This window comes from Impatiens glandulifera, chromosome 4, assembly GCF_907164915.1.
Source record: "Impatiens glandulifera chromosome 4, dImpGla2.1, whole genome shotgun sequence".
Lineage (NCBI taxonomy): Eukaryota > Viridiplantae > Streptophyta > Magnoliopsida > Ericales > Balsaminaceae > Impatiens > Impatiens glandulifera.
The window spans coordinates 56716318-56737813 of NC_061865.1; the positions used below are offsets into that span (position 1 = coordinate 56716318).

General features: G+C 33.5%; 3 protein-coding genes across 3 annotated transcripts; 2 read left to right on the forward strand and 1 right to left on the reverse strand.

Moving 5' to 3' along the window:
- Positions 1–4629: 4629 nt before the first annotated feature.
- On the forward strand, positions 4630–7027 carry LOC124935087 (xyloglucan endotransglucosylase protein 2-like). The gene is made up of 5 exons (XM_047475548.1): positions 4630–4772; positions 4866–5068; positions 5444–5544; positions 6150–6343; positions 6463–7027. The coding sequence occupies exons 2-5, from the start codon at positions 4870–4872 to the stop codon at positions 6860–6862; spliced, it is 894 nt and encodes a 297-aa protein (XP_047331504.1). The 5' UTR covers positions 4630–4772; positions 4866–4869; the 3' UTR covers positions 6863–7027.
- A 1497-nt stretch (positions 7028–8524) lies between these two features.
- LOC124935784 (DExH-box ATP-dependent RNA helicase DExH12-like) lies at positions 8525–18000 on the forward strand. Its single transcript, XM_047476209.1, has 6 exons — positions 8525–8738; positions 9398–11645; positions 11754–12461; positions 13155–13544; positions 14065–17239; positions 17710–18000. The coding sequence occupies exons 2-5, from the start codon at positions 9399–9401 to the stop codon at positions 17236–17238; spliced, it is 6519 nt and encodes a 2172-aa protein (XP_047332165.1). The 5' UTR covers positions 8525–8738; position 9398; the 3' UTR covers position 17239; positions 17710–18000.
- A 946-nt stretch (positions 18001–18946) lies between these two features.
- Positions 18947–21313, reverse strand: LOC124935786 (peptidyl-prolyl cis-trans isomerase FKBP19, chloroplastic). The gene is made up of 10 exons (XM_047476210.1): positions 21155–21313; positions 21012–21072; positions 20809–20925; positions 20108–20193; positions 19956–20006; positions 19804–19884; positions 19662–19706; positions 19455–19510; positions 19225–19300; positions 18947–19142 (listed from the first exon to the last, which is right to left on the reverse strand). Exons 1-10 carry the CDS (start codon positions 21215–21217, stop codon positions 19047–19049), a joined length of 732 nt encoding a protein of 243 aa, XP_047332166.1. The 5' UTR covers positions 21218–21313; the 3' UTR covers positions 18947–19046.
- Between the last annotated feature and the right edge of the window lie 183 nt (positions 21314–21496).

Here is a 21496-nt window from a genome sequence, read left to right on the forward strand (position 1 = left end):
AAAATTATGTTATTTAAGGTTTTAACAGGTTGATTAATTATTTTTTTATATTTAAAAATTATAATAAAAAAATAGACATTTGAGTTTTTTTTTAGAAATTGAATTATTAATAAATTGAAGCCTAACCCACAAATAGAAAATAGAAAGAGGCTTACACGGCAATGACAATAAGAAAGTGACAAAAGAATAGAAGAGCAAACCCTATACGGCTTATACTTGTTATTATTATTATTATATATTTATACTAATAATATAAATTATTTAAAAAAAATAAAATCATTTCATTTATATTACTATTATTTTAAATAATAAATCATTTAATTTATCAATTAAAATATTTTTATTTTCCTTTTATTAAATTTAAATTTTAAATACAACCCAAATCTTCTAAAAGTAAATACCTATAAAAAAAAATCTTTAGGAAAACCCAAGATGATACTATAGGGGATAAATATTAAATATCTTAAATCTTATAAGTAATGTCGTGATGATTGAATTTGAGTTTTAAAATAATGATAATAAAAAAAGTTATCCATCATTTATTTTAAAAATAAATAAGAAAATTAAAGACCTTATGAATGATGAATTGATACAGAGGAATAAAGAGGCATGCAGTAAATTAAAAAGTATAGGTATATACATAGATAGATAGCTAGCCAGCCAACTAAATATTAATTAAACCTTGATTGATCGGCCCCACCCCCACCACACATGCACAAATATATTAATTAAAATTTGATTTTAAGCTTAAAAAATAAATTATTCTAATTTTACATTAGCTTTTCATACTCATCTTACACATATATAATTATAAACCCAGGAGACTACGTGTAAGAAGTTTTATGTTCGGTTCTCAAATGATGCAACTCTTAAAAATAAAATAAAAAGTTATAAGTTAAATCTTTGTACATATAATATTTTTATTTAAACGTCTTAAGTTGGTAGATGTAAAATTAAAAAAATAATTTCTTACTATTTTGTTGAGAGAAATTTTGGAAGTCAAAGATTTAATCTAAGATGTTGTTCTTTAGATAAAGCGTTATTCATAGTGAAATTAAGATTACAGATATATGAAAATGAAAAAATATTATATTAAGGTAATTTGTTGTTAAATTTATGTGTCGTTAGGAGATTGAATCGACAACTTACTTTTATATTATTGATAAGTGACTAGTATTTGAAGTATTTTGTTGAATATTATTGAGATTCATTAGGTGATGTCTGAGTATTTGAGTAGTTACTGAAAAATTTGGATTCAAGCGGCTGATATGATATACCGACATATTTGAGTTACCATCCTATTTATTTTTAGTGGACTATCTGATTGAAGAAAAATTAGCAAACTTTCAATGATCGTAGTCGTCCGATACATATAATTCATAATGTTATTATTATAATATTTTCTTAGATTCTTTCCGAAAAGTAAGTTGGAGTCGGTCGAAGAATGAATCATTTTTTTGAGAACTTACAAACTCAATAATTTATTGAGTAATGTAGTTCTATTTATTTGTTTTTTCTAATGGCATATTTTGTGGTTGTTGTGCTTAGGGACAGATTCAGGATTTAGAGTTTGGGTGGGCTTGAAAAAAATTTGGGATGGACTTAAAAAAATAACGAGAAATTTTTGGATAAAATGAGTCAATAAAAGTAAGTTTTATTATTTTTTTTAATAATTAGATAAACATAAAGTGAATTGTATTGAAATTTTTTAAGAAATTAGGGGTAATGTCACATTTTGACTATAATTTTTTTCCAGGGTGAGTTATAGTCTGCCCGAACATCTAAATAGATCCGTCCATAGTTCTGCTTAAACGATTTTTATCATTTTTTTAAAAATTATCTATTTAATAAAAGTCGTTTAAGCACGTAACGATAACAGCATAACATGAAAAAAAAGTTATATACAAATTGAATACATTAGAATAATTAATTAACTCAAAGATTTTCAAGAAAAACAATAAGATCTCCACACGAATCCACAGGTTTTCGGATCTAATGTCCGACATCGTAATGATAATGACATTGTGAATAATTCTTAAACGCCTACTTTCATTGTTAAAAATCTATGATTTTTTTTTTCAACCAGATAGTCCACCTATATGAATAAAGACACATCTTCTAAGTATCGCATTTTTAGTCGTTCAAATCCATGTCTTCCAATAGCCACTAACGGTTTCTGGCATAATCCATTGTATTCCAGTCAAATTTCACAAAATACTTCATATATTTGCAGCAACATGACAATATAAAAGTAGATGAGAAGTCGTCTCAACCTCTTTGTAACACATATTACTCACAATAATATTCATGCATCTATCGTTAATGATAATTTCTTGAAGATTTTGGTAGGCATCTTATACTCTCATTATTTTTTCCAATAAAGATCAATCGGGTTAATTTTTTCGAACAAAGTATAACAATATTCCGTATAAAAGTTATTCAAATCACGTCACCGCATAAAATCACGAGAAGACGGGTTTAACCCTTTATTTGTAATCTTGAACAAAAGTATATCATAGTAAATGTTTTTTTTATTGTTTAATTTTCTTCTATATCTGATTTTTATAATAATAATAATAATAATAATAATAATAATAATAATAATAATAATAATAATAATAATAGAGAAAACGGATCAAACTAAATTAGCAAGTTGGTTGGGTGAGAATAATGAGGATCAGTAAGTACTCTGAACTTTGAGCTTATCTTCTCCTTTAAAATCTTTAAAATCCAGACAGACAGGATATGATATCATGAAATTCAAAGGGACTTGTTTGATGTTGTGTTTTTAAATATTATTATTTTATGGATCATACATACATGTACAAGAATTGAAAAAATGATCCAGAACTATGATATAAGTGACAAAAATTTCAAGGAAAAAAGAAAGAATCTTAGCAGAAAGAGAGTTATCAACATTAATTGACTTTAAGTCTTATGACATGTCATGATTGTTTGAAATTTTGATGTTGTGTTATTTTCTTACAATTCTTATCGGTTATAAATTTGGTCTTTGTATAAAGTTAAATGTATTTCATCAATATCACGTCAAGACCTTGTTTTCTATATTCAAAAAATAATAACAAAAATAAACAATATATAGTCATTTATTTTGAACATTTGAGCTATGTACAATTTCTTTGTTTTATTATTACATTTAAATATATAATTATTTTAAAAGATTTTAAACTTTCTTTTATAATTTGTTGTTTAAAAAATAAATAAATAAATGATAAATGTAAATTAAAAATGGTAATAACAGTTTAAACATAATTTGTTATTTAATGCAGTCTATTTTTGTTTAAAATAGTCTTGATATTTTGCCTTCAAATATGAGAATAATATTAATATATATATTCATTTTATAATTGTAAATAATATATTTAATAAACAAATATTTTGTATTTTTTCTCTTGAATTGAAACAAAAATTTACGGATTGTCCAAGTTTTTATCTATAAATTTTAAAAATTTAAGCGGCAATAATTTATGCCTATTTAGCTGATCAGAACTCTATATATAGTATATATATTATATTTATATATAATTTCACATTGATAAAAAAAAATACATATAGCTTCTTTTTTTAATATATTTAATTGACTCTTCATAAATTATTGATATACATTGGCGTCACATCATTAACCTATTTATATTTTTGGTGATTTTTAAAATCAGCTTAATTATGTGATCAATTTTAAACTTGTAACTCAAATATATAATACCAGTTTAATAATAATCCATTTTTATGTAACCATTTTTTTTCTAAATAAATCAAAATCTTATTTGTTCATAATAGTGTAATCCCATATTCCCTTTTCAATCCTATTATTCAATTATCATATATATATATATATATATATATATATATATATATATATATATTTAATAATTATATTTTCATTTACATAATATTTATAGTTCTGTTATCATTTAATCCAAATAACTTATTGTAATTCACTTTTTTTTTAAAATAAATTTTACCTAACACTATCCGAATATCAAAATGATTATCTAACATACGTGTATATATATATATATATATATATTTAAAAAAGTCTATGTATATTAAAAATAAAAAATAAAAATTATTTAAATATAACGACAAAAAATGACATGAAAAAAGAAAAAAATAACCGTACTCAATAAACTCTCGAGCTCGTAAATTATTGAGAAGAACAATTAATTCTCCAACATACTCTACTAGTTTTCCAGAACGAATCTGAGAAAGCGTCGTAATAATAGTACTATAAATGATATGAATTAATCGAACGACTACGATCATGAAAGTTTGATGATTTCTCTCCGACCAGATAGTCCACCAAAAAATAATTTTAATGATAATTTTCAACAACTATCCAAAGACGTGAGCATCACCAAATTAATTCAAATAAACTCCACAAAAGATTTCAACATTCCTCGACAATGTTCTTTTTTTTTTATCTATAGAAAAAGAAAATAAATGGTAAATATCAGTCACTGTTTTTAGACAAACATGCGTAAAGGAGTGGGACGACAAAGGCCAAGAAAACCTGTTGTTTCTTCTATAACAATAATAATGAAACTTATCTAACTGTACCCCCTACATATTATTATTAGAAACTTATTTAACTCATGAAAATAAAAATTGTTACTATTTACTTTTACTATTTAGCCGGTAATTTTTCACAAACTACTATATATAAACCCACATCCACTCTTCTCATTTCTCATCATCCAAGTTCTAAACCTAACCAAATTTCTCTCTCAAGATCCTTCTGATCTTGCACAAGGGTACGTACGTTTTTGTGTTTTTTTCATCTCCCATGAATGATTATATTATATATAAGTTATTATAACCCTTGTTTGTTCATGTTGTAAAATTAGAGATATGGATTCAAGAACTGGGATTTTGTCGGTCGTTCTTATTATGTTCATGGCTAATAATTATGGAACAATATTGGCGGCGGTTCCAAGGAAACCCATTGATGTCCCGTTTGGAAGGAATTATGTTCCCACTTGGGCTTTTGATCATATTAAGTACTTCAATGGCGGCTCTGAGATCCAGCTCTATTTGGACAAAAACACTGGTAATATATAATAATAATAAATGATTTTTTTTTTTGTTTTACCCGTTTCAAACTCGAACCCAGTTCCTTAAGTAGAGCCGAAAAAAACCCGGATTTTTTCTTATAGTTTATGTTATAAACATTCTCCCGTACCCGAACGGGTCAAAAATAGTAAAAATATATCATGACCCGAGATGCTCCAATATCTACTTTTTAAAATATGGAGAACTAAAATGACACCCACCACGATTTTTTCTTTAAAATCGAAACCGTAACATATTAAAATTTTAATATGATTATTAATATCTACTATTAGAGATAATTATTTGATTGGACATAATAATAGATTGTTTTTGTATTTATATAACAATTTTGTTGTGGTTTGTGGAAAATAAGGAACCGGATTCCAGTCCAAGGGTTCCTATTTGTTCGGGCACTTCAGTATGCAAATCAAACTGGTCCCCGGCGACTCTGCCGGAACGGTCACCGCTTTCTATGTACGTTAGTTTCTCTCTCTTAATATATATTTGTCGGTCGGACCATTCCCAAATTATTGACAAATTATTGAGTTTAATGAGCCTAGCTAGCTACCTAATTAGTAAACAAAATATAATATTAATTTTAAATGATATATTTTAATTTTTTTTAAAAACAAAAAATCTTACAATAGTGGAATGGGGTGAGTGAGCAAGAATTTATGAGAAAATACAATTCTTTAAATAGGGTCATTAATATGTTTATTGGTGATATTTTGATTTATATGGAAAAAAATAAGGGGAATTTCATTAATAGTTGAAAATGATTTGAAAAAAATATATAATAAATCTTGTAAATGAAACCTTAAAATACATAAAAATATCTCAATAGTAGAATTTTTTTTATTTATTTATTAAGTTTGAGAGAAGATAGGGCCTAATATATGTGGTTTTGGTTAGATGCACATGGATTTTTATTTATAAATTAATTTATTTTGAATGGTTAATTGACTAAGCATTATGTAATTTAATATTATGATTAAATTTTAGTCAACCTTAACTTTTAATTCAAAATCAAATTATGGATGGATTATCAACTAAAATATTTGTTTTGGTATTTGAAACAGTTGTCCTCTCAAAACTCTGAGCACGACGAGATAGATTTTGAGTTCTTAGGAAATAGGTCGGGACAACCATACATTCTACAAACAAACGTCTTCACAGGAGGAAAGGGCGATAGAGAACAAAGAGTTTATCTTTGGTTTGATCCCACCACTACCTTTCACTCTTACTCGGTTCTTTGGAATCTTTACGTTATCATGTAATGTCTCTCTCGATATCGTTTATAGTAAATATATATTAAATAGTAACGTCAAAATTACAAATTAGGATAATTTATAAATCTAATTTAATTTATGAATGGTGGATGGCATACTACAGATTCTTCGTGGACGACGTGCCCATTAGAATTTTCAAGAATTGCAAGAACCTTGGCGTAAAATTTCCCTTCAACCAACCTATGAAGATCTACTCTAGCCTTTGGAATGCCGACGATTGGGCCACTAGGGGTGGCCTCGAGCATACGGATTGGTCCAAGGCTCCCTTCGTTGCTGCCTATAGAAGCTTCCACATCGACGGTTGTGAGGCATCGGTTGAGGCCAAGTTCTGTGCCACCCAGGGCACGCGTTGGTGGGACCAGAAGGAGTTTCAGGACCTCGATAGTTTACAATATGGTCGTCTTCAATGGGTCCGTCAGAAGTACACCATATACAACTATTGCACTGATCGCAAGAGATACCCAATTCAACCACCGGAATGTGCTGCGGATCATGATGTTTGAATTTAAACATATAAATATATTTATGAGTTTATAATTTCTTATGGTCCTATTCTACCTATAATCTTATATTTTCTAATCTGGTTGTTTGTTGTCAAAATGTTGTACCTTTTTAATGGAATGTTGTAATTTTTTATTTATCTAATAATAAAATAATTATTTTTCTTTCCTTTTTCTTCACTTATTTTTTTCTGATTTCTTGCCTTTGTATTTGAATTATAGTTGATGTTGTACATTATAAACATCACGAAAACAAAAACTCGCAACATTATTAATTCGTTCATTAGTTGGAACAACAACTATCTTATTTTCACGCTTTCATTAGAGATTTGAATGTGTTTTCTTTCAAATTATTGCTGATGACATATTTTAATGAAAAGTTTTTTATGGGTTATATTATCTCATTGTTTACTTGTTGCTACTTGATTTTCCATATAGACTAATTGGTGTTGCTTAAATACTTCATTTTCTATTCTTGTTTTTTCTTACAAGTGTCTTATTTATTATCTTTTTAATGTCTTTTCTATCTCACTATATTTCGTAAAAATTACTACAATAATATTAATTTTGTATGAAGAAGATTTGGCTCGACATGTTTTATATTTAAAACAGGCAAGAGAAGAACCCGAATCGGTAAAATGGATGAAGCATAACCAAGTCACAATGATATAGATCCACCATTTTTCCTGCACCAAAGATCTTACCTTACATTTTTCCGAAGAAACTGAGGATGCTCATATGTTGCAAAAGTAAAGATGCCTTTGACTAAACCTTAGGTATTGAAACTCTTTGTTCTTTAATGCAGCTCAACAAACTAAACAGGCCAGAAACAAAAGGAATATTGGACATGAGCAAACCACTCACCCAAAGCCAGGTTTTTAGTTCAAAGAAGGACAAGGAAAGGTTCGAGATTCCACGGTCCCATGCTACTTAGGTCAGCGCGTAATATTGATGTTTTTGACTACTGGACTTTTACCATATAGGGTGTAACATTGCACGACACTTATATGACTCAGTCTGTCTTGTATATCTTTTCAACATTTGTTTTTTTTAATTGCAATGTCTTCTTTAATTCAATCAGATATATCGACACAATTATTTTTAAAATTCTGAATAACTTGAGATGGATTGTTTGATACTTATAGGATCGATTGTGTCTATGCAATTTTTTCGATTCTATGGTCATTCCGTTCTTAGCGGGAGATGAGATAAAATTATCATATACAAAATTATTTATTATTCATCTAGTATATATCATTAAAATTGATATTTCATTTCAAGAGAGATTTTATATTATCTACGTAGATAGTTACTTATCACTTCTAATATTTCTAAATATTACATATTAAATTCAAGCAGGAATAACTTGTACTATTACTCATAATATTTATATTTAGTTGGAATTATTTTCAAACTCATTGATTAATTCATGTTTTATTTAATTCATTATCATTTATAATTATGATATTCGAAATATTCATATTTAGTGTTATCTAGAATTTTTTTTATGATAATTATATAATTTATATTTTATTCTTTATAAATTTATTATATTATTTTGTTGTTTAAATTAAATGAGATTTTTTTATTTTTTTTTTTAGAAAATGAAGAAAGAAAAAAAGCTTATATGCCCAACCTGCAGACCGCCCTAAGCCGATACTTCCTTTATTTCAGATTCGCGGCTATTTCTTCTTCTTCTCCAAAAACCTAGTTTTCGTCTAGAGTTCTCCAGTATTCAGAATCACGTCGGCATCACTTACGGCAGTCGGCCGTCGGCACGACTCAAGCTCACGGTCCTCACCACTCACCAAAACCTCAGGCACTCGGCACATCACGGATCAATCTCCGTCCAGCGGTCCAGCCGTCGTCCAGCTTGAAGGTACCGTTTCAACTCTCACGTATCATTTGATCTATTTAGAAGTGATATTTTGGCCGCTATTATACATAGAACGTTGATTTACGGACTGATTTCTGAATTTTTATTGTTCGTAACTGTTAGTCGCAATCTTATAGTCTGTTTATGTTAGACTGTTAGTTTAGAAATTAGGATTTAGGAATTAGGTTAAATATGAATAATGATTCATGTGTATTCTAGTTGCTAAGAAGGACAGCGAATTGTTTTTATTATAGGTAATATGGCGAAGATTAAGAACAGAATTAATAAGGGAGTGTGTTTCAAGTGACTAAATGATGTATTCACATTGATTAAGACTAGTTGATTCGATTTCTAAACTATTCAATGCAAAAGAAATCAAAGTTCACTTCCTTCTAGTCTTAGAGATGAAGAAACAAGTAATGAGGAAAATGATACTATTAGAGAGTAGAAGATGAAGAACAGTTCAATGTTTATGAATTGATAACATTGGTGGCCTTCTGTCTAGCAGATGTTATAGATGCAAAATGACAAAAAATTTCAATTGTGTTTTAATTCATAAGAAAATGGTCTTCTGTCTAGAAGTAGTTGAATTTGCTATGTATATTAATCCATTCAATTTTTTTTATTTGATTATGTATTTATTTGTATGATTTTTTTTTCAGGATGGCGAATCTAGGTGGAGGCGCTGAGGCCCATGCTCGTTACAAGCAGTATGAATACAGAGCCAATTCAAGTCTTGTTCTCACTACAGATTCTCGGCCAAGGGATACTCATGAGCCCACGGGTGAGCCAGAGTCTCTCTACGGGAAGATTGATCCGAAGAACTTCGGAGACCGTGCTTACAGGGGAAGGCCGCAGGAGCTTGATGAGAAACTAACCAAGTCTCGGAAGAAGAAGGAACGTGATTCTCTCACATCTGAGCCTGTTCCTAGTAGGCAAAGCAAAAAGAGGCGTTTGGAGGAGAGCGTTCTGTTGTCTACTGATGAAGGTGTTTACCTGCCAAGGACGAAGGAAACTAGGGCAGCGTACGAGGCTATGCTTAGTGTTATCCAGCAACAGTTAGGTGGGCAGCCGCTGAATATTGTAAGTGGGGCAGCTGATGAGATTTTGGCTGTGCTTAAGAATGATACATTTAAGAATCCTGAAAAGAAGAAGGAGATTGAGAAGCTTTTGAACCCTATTCCCGGAAATGTGTTTGATCAGCTAGTTTCGATTGGAAGGCTTATTACTGATTTTCATGAAGGCGGGGATGTTGCCGGATCTACTGCAGTTAACGGTGATGATGCTCTTGATGATGTCGGTGTTGCAGTGGAGTTTGAAGAGAATGAGGATGAGGAGGAAGAGAGTGACCTTGATATGGTGCAAGAGGATGAAGAGGAGGAGGACGATATGTTAGATGGCCATGGCTCAGGTGCTATGCAAATGGGTGGAGGAATAGACGAAGATGATGCCCTAGAAGGTAATGAAGGGATGGCCCTCAATGTGCAAGATGTTGATGCCTATTGGCTGCAAAGAAAGATCTCCTTGGCCTATGGGCAGCAAATTGATCCACAACAGAGCCAGAAACTAGCAGAAGAGATACTAAAGATTCTTGCTGAAGGTGATGATAGGGAGGTTGAGAATAAGTTGTTAGTGCACCTACAGTTTGATAAGTTTAGCCTTATAAAATATCTGTTGCAGAATCGGCTCAAGATTGTCTGGTGCACAAGGCTCGCTAGAGCCGAGGACCAGGACCAGAGGAAGACAATTGAGGAAGAAATGATGGCTTCGGGGCCTGAATTTAATGTGATTCTGGAGCAGTTACATGCCACTAGAGCAACTGCAAAAGAGAAGCAAAAGAATTTAGAGAAGAGTTTAAGAAAGGAGGTTCGTCAACTGAAGGATGATAGTGCCATCGATGAAGATGATGAAGACAAAATAGGGTTTGTGGATAAAGATGCAGACAGTGGCTGGTTGCAGGGCCAACGCCAGATGCTTGATCTTGATGACCTTTCATTTCATCAAGGTGGTCTCTTGATGGCGAATAAGAAATGTGAACTGCCCACTGGATCTTATAGGAACCATAAGAAAGGATACGAAGAAGTTCACGTCCCTGCCTTGAAGCCAAAGCCTCTTGCTCCTGGTGAGGTGCTCATAAAAATTGCTGACATGCCAGATTGGGCACAACCAGCCTTCAAAGGGATGAACCAGTTGAATAGGATTCAGAGCAAGGTTTACGAGACAGCTCTATTTTCGGCAGAGAATATCCTCCTATGTGCACCCACAGGTGCTGGTAAGACTAATGTTGCTTTGTTAACTATTCTCCAACAGATTGCCTTGAATAGGAATGAGGATGGGTCTTTTAATCACTCCAATTACAAGATTGTATATGTTGCTCCCATGAAAGCACTTGTTGCAGAAATTGTTGGCAATTTTTCAAACCGTTTGCAGCAATATGATATTAATGTAAGAGAGTTGAGTGGTGACCAGTCACTTACCCGCCAACAAATTGAAGATACCCAAATTATTGTTACAACTCCAGAAAAATGGGATATCATCACAAGGAAATCAGGTGATCGTACTTATACACAGCTGGTTAAACTTCTCATCATTGATGAAATTCATCTGTTGCATGACAACAGAGGGCCAGTTCTGGAGAGCATTGTGGCTAGAACTGTTAGACAGATTGAAACAACCAAGGAGCATATTCGATTAGTTGGCCTGTCTGCTACACTACCTAATTATGAGGATGTTGCCGTGTTCTTGCGTGTTAATCTTGACAAGGGTCTTTTCCATTTTGATAATAGCTACAGACCTTGCCCTCTTGCCCAACAGTATATTGGAATCACGGTGAAGAAGCCACTTCAAAGATTCCAACTGATGAATGATGTTTGCTATGAGAAGGTTATTGATATTGCAGGAAAACATCAGGTCCTCATTTTTCTCTCTTTGTTCTTGTTTTTCCTTTGTTAAATGAACGCACTTCGCGTTCACAAACTTTTTCAATATAAAGCTGACCCTTTTTCATAATAAATACAGGTCCTGATTTTTGTTCATTCGAGGAAAGAGACATCAAAGACAGCTCGTGCAATTAGAGATGCTGCGCTTGCCAATGATACAGTAAGCAGATTCTTGAAGGAAGATAGTGCGAGCCGTGAGATCTTGCAAAGTCACACAGAACTTGTCAAGAACAGTGATCTTAAAGATTTATTGCCCTATGGTTTTGCTATTCATCATGCTGGGATGGCTCGGGCTGACAGGCAACTTGTTGAGGATCTCTTTGCAGATAAGCATGTGCAGGTGCTGGTTTCTACTGCCACTCTAGCTTGGGGTGTCAATTTACCTGCACGGACTGTGATCATTAAGGGAACCCAGATCTACAATCCTGATAAAGGAGCATGGACGGAATTGAGCCCTTTAGACGTTATGCAGATGTTGGGACGTGCAGGCAGGCCTCAATACGATTCTTATGGGGAGGGAATAATTATAACTGGTCATAGTGAACTTCAATATTATCTTTCTTTAATGAACCAGCAACTTCCAATAGAGAGCCAATTTATCTCCAAATTGGCAGATCAACTGAATGCTGAAATTGTTCTTGGAACGGTTCAAAATGCTAAGGAGGCATGCAACTGGCTGTATTACACTTATCTTTACATTCGCATGATGCGTAATCCTCAACTTTATGGTCTCCCAGCTGATGTCCTTGCCAAAGACTTGTTAATGGAGGAGAGGAGGGCCGACCTTGTAAGTACTTCAATTTGAAATTCTTGATCTTTCTTTCAATATTCAGCTTTATAAAATGTGCACTAATCACATAGATATAGATCTAACCGTGGTTGGTAGCTTGCTTTTAGATTTTATTTTACTGGAATATACATATCTGTTGTCTGTATGTAAATTTAAGAAGTAGTGCTTTCAAACCCAATAGGGTAGCTAAAATACACATCTGTTCTTCCTTCAGATGAAAGATGGACTTTTGTGGAAGTTTAATTAATATCTAACTCTTGCAGATTGAAGATGAGAAATCCATGTTTTATTCACTAATTTGTATATTAAAATGATTTCCTTGGAAATCGTCATCTTTAGATCCAGGTTTTTGTGATGCTGAGCTTAGTAACTCCATAGCTTTCCTGGATTGATGAATGATTTAGCATGGTTTCATACTGACATAATGAAAGCAATTTAATTGAAGGGATAAAATCTTGTATGTTTGAATCTCATTTTTTATCTTGCATTGACGAATGATAATCCTTCGATATAATTTTAAAAAAAATATCATAATGAATTTGATTAAATCATTTCAATATTCCCATCTCATTTCACTACTTTCTGGATTTTATGTTGGTTAGTTCTAATCAATGAGTTTTTCCATCTTTTGCATAACAGATGTTTATTTCCTATATTCTTAAATGTTTGTCTTATTGCTGTATTTTGCAGATTCATTCTGCTGCCACAGTTCTCGACAAGAACAACCTCGTCAAGTATGACCGAAAGAGTGGATATTTCCAAGTTACCGACTTGGGTCGCATTGCTAGTTACTATTACATAACACACGGAACAATCTCCGCTTACAATGAGCATTTGAAGCCAACAATGGGTGATATTGAGTTATGTCGACTGTTTTCTCTTAGTGAAGAGTTCAAATATGTAACTGTGAGACAAGATGAGAAAATGGAACTTGCAAAGCTTTTAGACCGTGTTCCAATTCCAATCAAGGAAAGTCTAGAAGAGCCCAGTGCCAAAATCAATGTCCTTCTTCAAGCTTACATTTCACAGTTAAAGCTTGAAGGACTGTCATTGACATCTGACATGGTGTACATAACACAGGTATGTAGTCTTCCTTTTAAGTTGACTCAATATTTGTCAATTTTAATCTGTGTTTGATAACTCAAATTTTCAGTTGATTTAAATGATAAGTACTTGTTTAAATTAGGTTCATTTCATAAGTATTATTTAAAGTAACTTAATTATTTAGATTCCCAAATTTAACTAAACATTTTGGCTTAATTGTGTAAGATATAAATGATGTAACTTGATTATTTAGTAAAAGCGTTTTTAAGACAACTTTAAACCCTGAAAATTAATCAAATTATGTCATTATAAGGAAAATAGTCTTTAAGTACTTACTCGAGATTGGTTTCACATTTTTTCAAATCAATTTACATAGCATTACATACAATTTGGATATTTTCATTTAGTTTATTCAACATTTATGTTTAGGAAACTTTACTCACGAGGCACATCAAATTCTGTATTCAACAATGAATTTTTAGTTTTATTATAAAACACGCCCTTAAGTTTATGTTGACCTTTCTTTTATTCTCATATGTTATATCTCTCTTTACAGAGTGCTGGGCGACTCATGAGAGCGCTTTTCGAGATTGTCTTGAAAAGAGGATGGGCACAATTGGCTGAGAAGGCCTTGAACTTGTGTAAGATGGTTGGAAAGAGGATGTGGAGCGTACAAACACCACTTCGGCAATTCCATGGCATTCCCAATGAAATCTTAATGAAGTTAGAGAAGAAAGACATTGCCTGGGAAAGATATTACGATCTTTCCTCCCAAGAGTTGGGAGAGCTGATCAGGTATCCTAAAATGGGTCGGACACTTCACAAATTCATTCATCAGTTCCCAAAGTTAAACCTGGCTGCCCATGTTCAACCGATCACTCGAACAGTCCTAAGAGTCGAGCTCACAATCACCCCTGACTTTCAATGGGACGACAAAGTTCACGGGTATGTGGAACCATTCTGGGTCATTGTTGAGGATAATGACGGCGAATATATTCTTCACCACGAATATTTCTACTTGAAGAAACAGTACATTGACGAAGACCATACTCTAAACTTCACAGTACCAATCTATGAACCGCTCCCCCCTCAGTACTTCATAAAGATTGTTTCAGATCGATGGCTTGGATCGCAATCTGTGCTTCCCGTTTCTTTCAGACACCTTATTCTTCCCGAGAAGTATCCTCCCCCAACCGAGTTACTAGATCTCCAACCATTGCCTGTGACTGCGTTGCGAAATCCATCATACGAAGGACTTTATCACGAATTCAAGCATTTCAATCCCGTTCAGACCCAAGTCTTCACTGTCTTGTATAACACGGATGATAATGTTCTCGTTGCAGCACCTACGGGAAGTGGGAAAACAATTTGCGCAGAGTTCGCCATACTGAGAAATCATCAGAAAGGAGCCGATAGTAACATGCGAGTGGTCTATATAGCACCTATTGAAGCTTTAGCTAAGGAAAGATTCATCGATTGGAAGAAGAAATTCGGGGATGGTCTCGGATTAAAGGTGGTCGAGCTAACCGGTGAAACTGCTATGGACATGAAACTTATTGAGAAAGGTCAGGTTATTGTAAGCACTCCCGACAAATGGGATGCTTTATCTCGAAGATGGAAACAGCGTAAGCATGTGCAACAGGTTAGTCTTTTCATTGTGGACGAACTTCATTTGATTGGAGGTCAAGGCGGTCCGATCCTGGAAGTTGTCGTATCGAGAATGAGGTATATTTCAAGTCAGATTGAGAACAAGATTCGAATAGTGGCTTTATCTACATCACTCGCGAATGCTAAGGATCTTGGTGAGTGGATTGGAGCTACTAGTCACGGCCTGTTCAATTTCCCTCCTGGTGTTCGACCAGTTCCTCTCGAAATACATATCCAAGGGATTGACATAGCGAATTTCGAAGCAAGAATGCAGGCAATGACGAAACCAACATATACTTCTATAGTACAGCATGCCAAGAACGGGAAACCGGCTTTAGTATTTGTTCCTACTAGGAAACATGTCCGACTAACCGCAGTTGACCTAATGACGTACTCTAGCATGGACAATGCTGGGAATCCAATGTTCTTGCTGCAGACTTTCGATAAAGATATAAATGAAGATGATATAAAGGAGCCAATGTTGAAGGAGACTTTGAAGTACGGTGTTGGATATTTACACGACGGTCTGTCGGATACCGACCAAGATATCGTCAGAACTCTTTTCGAAACGGGTAAGATTCAGGTTTGCGTGATGAGCTGTTCGATGTGCTGGGGAATACCGTTAACTGCTCATTTAGTTGTCGTAATGGGAACTCAGTATTACGATGGTCGTGAAAACGCTCACAGCGATTATCCAGTTACAGATTTGTTACAGATGATGGGTCATGCTAGCCGGCCTCTAGTCGATAACTCTGGAAAATGCGTCATTCTTTGTCACGCGCCTCGTAAAGATTATTACAAGAAATTCCTGTACGAATCGTTTCCAGTGGAAAGCCATTTACAGCATTTTCTACACGATAATATGAATGCCGAAATCGTGGTTGGAGTCGTCGAGAATAAGCAAGATGCGGTTGATTATCTGACTTGGACCTTTATGTACAGGAGATTGACTCAAAATCCGAATTATTATAATCTACAGGGTGTCAGCCACAGGCATATGTCGGATCATCTCTCTGAGATTGTGGAGAGCACTCTAACCGATCTTGAATCGAGCAAATGCATTTCGATTGAAGAAGAGATCGATCTATCTCCTCTCAATTTGGGAATGATTGCATCCTACTATTACATAAGCTACACCACAATTGAACGGTTCAGTTCCTCCCTAACTGCCAAGACGAAGCTGAAGGGTCTTTTGGAGATTTTATCCTCCGCTTCTGAGTACAGTCTGCTTCCTATTCGACCTGGGGAAGACGATTGGTTGAGGAAACTAGTTCATCATCAGAGATTCTCGTTCGAGAATCCGAGACTAACCGATCCCCATGTGAAAGCTAATGCATTACTTCAAGCTCATTTCTCAAGACAGACAGTCGGTGGGAATCTCGCCTCCGATCAACGCGAGGTTCTGTTATCCGCTAACAGACTACTTCAAGCTATGGTGGATGTTATATCGAGCAACGGTTGGCTCAGCCTGGCTCTTCTAGCTATGGAGGTTAGCCAGATGGTTACCCAATCCATGTGGGAACGTGACTCGATGCTCCTGCAACTCCCCCACTTCACTAAAGACGTGGTTAAGAAATGTAACGAGAATCCTGCTAAGGCAATCGAGACGGTTTTCGATTTAGTCGAGATGGAGGATGAGGATCGTCGCGATCTCCTGCAGATGTCGGACTGGCAGTTGATGGACATTGCGAGATTCTGCAACAGGTTTCCGAATATTGATTTGACTTATGAAGTTATTGAAGGGGAGAATGTTGGTCCCGGGGATGATGTGAGTTTGCAGGTGGTTCTCGAGAGGGATTTGGAGGGTCGGACTGAGGTTGGGGCGGTTCATGCTCCTAGGTACCCTAAAACTAAAGAAGAAGGGTGGTGGTTGGTTGTTGGGGATACCAAGACTAATCAACTTTTGGCTATTAAACGAGTTTCGCTCCAGAGGAAGTTAAAGTTGAAGCTTGATTTTACTGCCCCTAGTGAACCTGGGATGAAGAACTATACGTTGTATTTCATGTGCGATTCTTATTTGGGTTGCGATCAGGAGTATAGCTTTGCGGTTGATGTTAAGGAAGCGGGTGCAATCGAGGAATGATGTAAGTTGCTTTTAACTGACTTGGTTTTCCTTTAAATATTTCTTGAAAGACAGGTTACATACCCAGTTTGGAAATGCTTTTGTTCTTGTTTCTAATTTAAATTTGGTTTCCAAACGGTTCTGTATCAATTTTAACTGACTTGGTTTTCTTTTATATACTCCTTAAACACCTCAATCGGGAAGCTGTAAGCTGAAAACGTTATTAAATTTGGTAATATATATTCTAGAATAGTATTTCATCTAAATTAATATTCGAATGAGATATTCGAAAAAAAAAAGTTTTAAAAATATTTAGAATTTGACAATTTGTTCCTTTTTTGTACAAACCAAGATTCAGGTCAAGATTTGGGGTGGTTCCGTTTGGAAACATTTTTGTTTCCGTTTCTACAATAAATTTCGTTTCCAAATGTTTGCAAACTGGTCGTAGTTGAATTGCTTGAGGTTTGATTTAGTTAAAATGTGGTTGTGCAGAATGTCGAGGATCAAACAACAAAGGTGGATTTCAACTGCTCTTATGGAGAACCGTGATCGAAGAACTATACATTGTTTTGTATGTGCGACTCTTATTTGAAAGTTGCGAAGAATTTGTAGTGATATTATTCTATTTTCTAGCTATAAGATTATGATGTCTCTTTAATAAAGTACATTTTGTAAGATGCTACTGAGAATGGTAACTTTGTATTGTTTGAGGTTGATTTAGTTAATCTGGTGGTGGTTCAGAATGTTGAGGAACAGACAACAAAATGTTACCACTTTTCATCATTGTTGTTGGTCTTAGCTAAAGAGAGATGTTGACTTTTATAGAGCTTACAAATAGTGGTTTCTTTTTACTATCTTTATTGTATTTGAAAAGTAAGATTTATCCTTTTTTGAACTTATTAGTTTTAATTTGGTAAATATTATTTTCTAACAATTGCTTGTATATCATAACCTATTGAGCTATATTGTTGCAATTTATTTTTTCAAAAATCATAACTAATATTGTTTCTTAGATTTTTTTTTTTTTTTTTTTATTTATAAAACTGTGTTTGCGTTCAAGGGTGTAAACCGTATGAATTGTTGGTTTCATTAATTGATAAATTTGTTATTAGTTTAATTTTCAAAAATACAATAATATTATATATTTTTACTATATCACACTAAAACAAATAAAATTATTATTAGTTTAAATGTGTTATTTGAAGTTAGTCTTATGAGGACCGTTGAAATCAGTTTAAAACCTTGTGACGTTGAACCAGTTAATGAACCGTTGAAATCAGTTTGGTAAGAGCGTAATAAATTGTGGCGTTGAACCAATCAATAAATCGTATAAATCAGTTTGATAAAAAGAAAACCGTAATGAATTCAGGTTGACCGCTTGAATTTGATATTCAAATTAGTTGGATCGATTTCGGTTTAAACGGTTACTTATCCCTTAGTCTATTTCAAATTATAATTATAGTAAAATAATTATAATTTTTTATAATTAACAATACCAAAAAAAAAAAATTGATAATATTTTTCTCTCCATAAACTAGTCTTGTGATTAAAAACAACCAAAATGATATACAAACAATGAATTCATACAAAATTTAATTTAAATAAGCATTCACTATACAAATAACCCTAGATTCACTATTAGACAATTGATTTGTATGTTTCTATTATCCGTTGATTGAAAGTTCATCTAAGGATCTAAATGAGAACCAATTATCTGGATCGGCATTCATATGATATATATGGAATCAGATTCAGAAATAGAGTGTTTCCATATGGAAATTTTTGCTTCGTTACACATAAGTACTAAATTAAAACATGGGAATTCATATTTAGTTGTGTATAATCTTTAGGAGCTCGATATCGAATAAAAGTGTTTTATCTATCAAACCTTGATTACGCAGCACGAAATCCAAAGCCCGTTGACCCTGCAAAAGTCAAGAGAAAGATATTATACTTGGTCTTAATAAAATCTGTTTATCTGTGTGCCCTAATGCAAATAGAAGTTACCGAAAATGTAGTTGGTCTTGGCCCCAACTTATTGAAGTCATTATCTGGATACCCTAGTTCTGGAGGGACAATGATCCTGCATTATTATTGTCTATGTAAGAAAACAATACAACAATAATATATAGTAGCCTACTTAAAGCACCAAATTGATTCATCAATTGTGTTTTGAACCCACAAATTATTATGATTGAAAGAATTCCTCAATATATCATGGTCATGGAATACGATACCTTCTAACACCACCTATTGTCATGCCCGAAATAGCTTCCTCGAAAGCTGGTATTACCTGAGTAACCAACATCAATTTATAAACACACATAGAATCTTTCACTTTTTCAAAAAAAAGAAAGATAACGAATCTATCACTCCATCCTCAAGATCAATATATTTTCTCGTTACAAACAATATGGATAAGGATTAAAATTGAGAAGTCTAACCTGTTGAGATCCAACTTTGAATTTGTAGAAATCCTTGTCATTGCCCTATATTATACATCATTAGAAGTAACCAATTATCCATGTTAACTGTTAAAAGTAGTGTTAATCATTAAATGGGAAGCACATGATAATAGATAGATACCTCAAAAGAACCGCCTTTAGTCTTGTTTCGAGCTTCAAATATTCGTCCATAGTATCCAATAGTGTAACCATCCCAATCAACCTAAAATGCAAGGTAATTGAAACTTGAATGTACTTGAATTGACTTATATCTAGGATAAATTGATGACTTACCACCACGGTTTCTCCTATCTTTGGTGCAGGGCCAGCTCCAGTCCGCAAGTCCTGCAATCCTTTTGGATTCGAATCATGACAAGAGAATAATAAGCTCATCAACAAATACACAAATACAAAGAAAATGAAGAATGTAATTCTAGAGAGGTGACCTTATACTGAAGACCAGATTCTGTTTCTGTGTAATCTGGATATTTCATTTTAGATTTCCCATAATCCTTTCCCCTCAATGCTGGCACTGTAAAGATATCGAAACCATTAGTACTCACACTGTTCTAACATGGAATTGCAATTTTCATACTAAAATACACCGTAATGTAGACTACATTCATACAGATAACCTAATAAAGCAAGAAAACACACTTTGCACATACTTAAGATACATGACCTAACCCCATTAATGTAGCCCAATGGTAAGAGTCGGCTTAAGAGACTAAAATGTCACGGGTTTGATTCCATTTGAAGCGCTTTGAGTTTAAGCGGGGCACCCCAAAAAAAGATACATGACCTAATCTCCTCTACTAGCTTAGCGGCAACAAGAGGTGGATATCCCAAATCTCCTTGAAAGGTCCCGGGTAAGATAGTTGGACATTACAGCCGCTACCCTCGCGATTACACTCTCTTAAGAAATTAAAATGTCACGGGTTCAATTTCATCTGGAAGCGTTTGAGTATAAGGTGTGGGGTGTCATTTATTTAAAAAAATACATGACCTAACATACAACAATACATTTCCCATGTAAACATTGTAATAGACAATCAACTAATAGTATGAATTCAGTACTTAGAACCACAAGATTGAAAGAATCAATGAATGAAAAGTGAAATTGAAGGAAAACATAGTTGGACATTACTATCAGTAAACTCAGCCGCTGATGCAACTCTGTCTATTGAAGAACTCGATAGGAAAGTTGCTAACAGGCCAACAGATGATACTAAAAGTTGTCTACGATCAAAGATTGAACTTCGTTCTGCAAATTTCAATTCAGTTCATTAAACACTAATAAATAATCTTATGCGCTATGCGCTACGGTAAATTGTAACGAAATCGAATTACCAATAGATGGAATGCGAGATTCAAGAAGGCATTGAGGCGTAATCAATTGATAGTGTCGAACCTGAAAATTTCAACTGTAAGGTATGAAGGTAAAAAAAGGATGAAAAAGTGTGAAAAATTGAAGAGGAGAAGAATTTTGAGACCTTTGATTCAGAAGTTAAACTGACTAGAGAAGAGAGAGTTGCAACGACTGTCATTGATGCCATTGAAACGCGATCAACTGAGCTCCACCGCTTCCTGTAGACTGCTTTCAGAGAGAAATCGCGCGAAGAATAACGACCTCAAGCTTTCTTAGACCGGATTTTCATCATTTTACCTTTTTAGCCCTCCAATGCTGCCACCGGTCCACACCCGGCTCTCTTAAACCGGATGTAGATCAACCCGAATATATTCATTTTTACTTTTTTTTATAAATATTTATAAAAACAAGGTATAATATGATTAATATATATATATATATATATATATATATATATATATATATA